At 47.0% G+C, this 2500-nt stretch overlaps 1 protein-coding gene across 1 annotated transcript in view; it reads left to right on the top strand.

The window, feature by feature from the left end:
- Positions 1-865: 865 nt before the first annotated feature.
- Positions 866-2500, top strand: part of LOC311242461 (protocadherin alpha-4-like) — a gene marked incomplete at its 5' end in the record, with an annotated part of 34429 nt that continues 32794 nt past the window's right edge. Inside the window, 2 exons of the mRNA XM_084331424.1 lie at positions 866-870; positions 1987-2072. Coding sequence (XP_084187550.1) covers positions 866-870; positions 1987-2072 — 91 coding nt within the window. The remainder of the gene's footprint in view (positions 871-1986; positions 2073-2500) is intronic.

Below are 2500 nucleotides of genomic sequence, written 5' to 3' on the forward strand. Positions count from 1 at the left end.
AGAGAGAGAGAGAGAGGGAGAGGGAGAGAGAGAGAGAGGGGGGTCCACAAGAAAGCGGCACGAGAAAGATGAGAAAATAATACTTGGATTGAGAAACTAGAAAGCAAGAAAAGTGGGCGAGCGAGCAATAAAGAGAGCAAGGAAGCAAGAAAAAAGAGAGAGAGGAGGGAGAGAGAGGGGGCGGGAGGGGAAGGGGAGAGAGGGGGGGCACAAGAAAGAGGCAGGAGAGAGATGAGAAAATAATTGAAAAACTAGAAAGCAAGAAAAGTGGGCGGGTAAGCAATGAAGAGAGCAAGTAAGCAAGAAAAAATAGAGAGAGAGAGGGAGAGAGAGGGGGGGAGGGGGAGGGAGGGAAGGAAGGAGGGAGAGGGAGGGAAGGAGGTAGAGATAGAGAGAGAGGGGGGAGGGGGAGAGAGAGAGAGGGAGAGAGAGGGGGGGGAGAGATAGGATGGGGAGGGAAGGAGGTAGAGAGAGAGATGGAGAGAGAGGGGGGAGGGGAGAGAGGGAGAGGGAGAGAGAGTTGCCAGTAGCAGCCCTGGGGCTAACTGCTTGCACGGTGTGGAAGGTTCAGAGCCCCCCAGTATAGAGATCCCGTGGGGCGGGTGTGAAAATGTAAAAGCAGTCCATCTGTAATCCCTAATCCAGAGAATGGTGTGAATATGTAGGGTTGCTGGCTACTTTAATCCTAATCTCAAAATTGCATGCCTGGGATGGGGGCTTGGAGCACACAGACACACACACACACACACACACACACACACCACACACACACACACACACACACACACACACACACACACACACACACACACACACACACATGCAAAAAAAATCCAATTTTGTAATGCTGTGTATTATAGGAAGCATGTGGTGAGAGGGAGGGTTGGGTCCACAGACGCTTCTGCTCCAGTTATATGGGGGCAGTCGTAATGTAGTAGTCATAATGTAGCCCTATACTGTATATATATACATTTATATATACCACATATACTGTATATATATATATACATACCTGCGTATAATCCTTCTCCATACCTACTCTCTATACACCTGCATACAACCCATATAACTATGTATGATAGCATGAACAATAATGTTGTATACACCATATATATTATATATATTTATTCTTACCGTATATATATATATCTTTTTTTTTATCCACTTTTTCTCCAATTTTCTATATTTTTCTCCCATCACAATTTCGTATCATCCAATTCAACCCTCCCCTGTCACTGACGCTGTTTCTTGCCTCCCACACGCCGGCTGCAATGTGGACTAAGTCATACATAGCACAAGTCCCCTCCGGTACTTGAGGTAACAGCAGTCGCATCTTTTCACCTGCGCAGCTCGATCTCTCAGTGGCGAGGAGTAACGCGTGGGAGGCTCACGCTGCCCCCGACACTTCCTGATTCTACTGCGCAGGCGCACCAACCGACCTGTAGGAGTCGCGTCCACAACGCCTGATCCCCACCCATCAGTATCAGTGCATATCCCTTACCTACTCTTACTAGTTACACTGCAGGCCAGTATGACTTACTACCATAGTGTCTTTATACCTGTATCACATATTAATACTACAACTCTGTACATACATCTGATGAGCACTATACACTCAGTAGTACTAGTTTATAGATTGTATACCCAGTTTAATCACCCGCACATTGTATATTATTACTGTTGCACTTTACTGTTACATTTGCGCTCTGGCTGGATGCCAAAGCCTCTTTTCATAATGTGGTAGTGCTTGTGAACATGGCGTTGCGTGTTCTTTTGCCGTTTTACTTCAAAAAAAGCATTAAAAAGCTGTCTGTGTGAATCAGAGCATGTTTCCGTGTGTGTGTGCGTGTGTGTGTGTGTGTGTGTGTGTGTGTGTGTGTGTGTGTGCGTGTGCGTGTGCGTGTGCGTGTGTGTGTGTGTGTGTGTGTGTGTGTGTGTGTGTGTGAGTGTGTGTATCATCTCATGCCTGTGTGTTCTGTGTTCCAGCTCGGTGCACATGGAGGAGTCCTCGGTGATGCAAGGGGCCCAAGGCGTCCTGGTCCAGAACTGGCCCACCGTGTCCAGCGCTGCCGGTAAGTGGACCGCACCCGCTCGCAAACAAAACACGTGCCGAGACCGACCCGGTGATGACCCTACTAACTTGGCCTGCGGGGTCACCGGGGCGGAGCAAAGGTCAAACTAAGCAGAATGACACTGGATTCCTGCTGACCGTGTCGCTAAATAGATTCTTAAAAAGATGATTTGATCTCCTTCCAAAATTACCATGATTTTCTATGGGTCAAATTCTACAAAATAAATAAATGACTAAATAAATACATGTAAAGTTGAGTTGAACCTTTATTAATCCCCTTGGGATAGACCAACTCCAGTTCTAATGTCAGTACCTTGGTCAAGAGACCAACTCCAGTTGTAATGCCAGTACCTTGGTCAAGAGACCAACTCCAGTTGTAATGACCAGTACCTTGGTCAAGAGACCAACTCCAGTTGTAATGACCAGTAC

This window comes from Notolepis coatsorum, assembly GCF_963971535.1.
Source record: "Notolepis coatsorum genome assembly, chromosome: 16".
Classification (NCBI taxonomy): Eukaryota; Metazoa; Chordata; class Actinopteri; order Aulopiformes; family Paralepididae; genus Notolepis; species Notolepis coatsorum.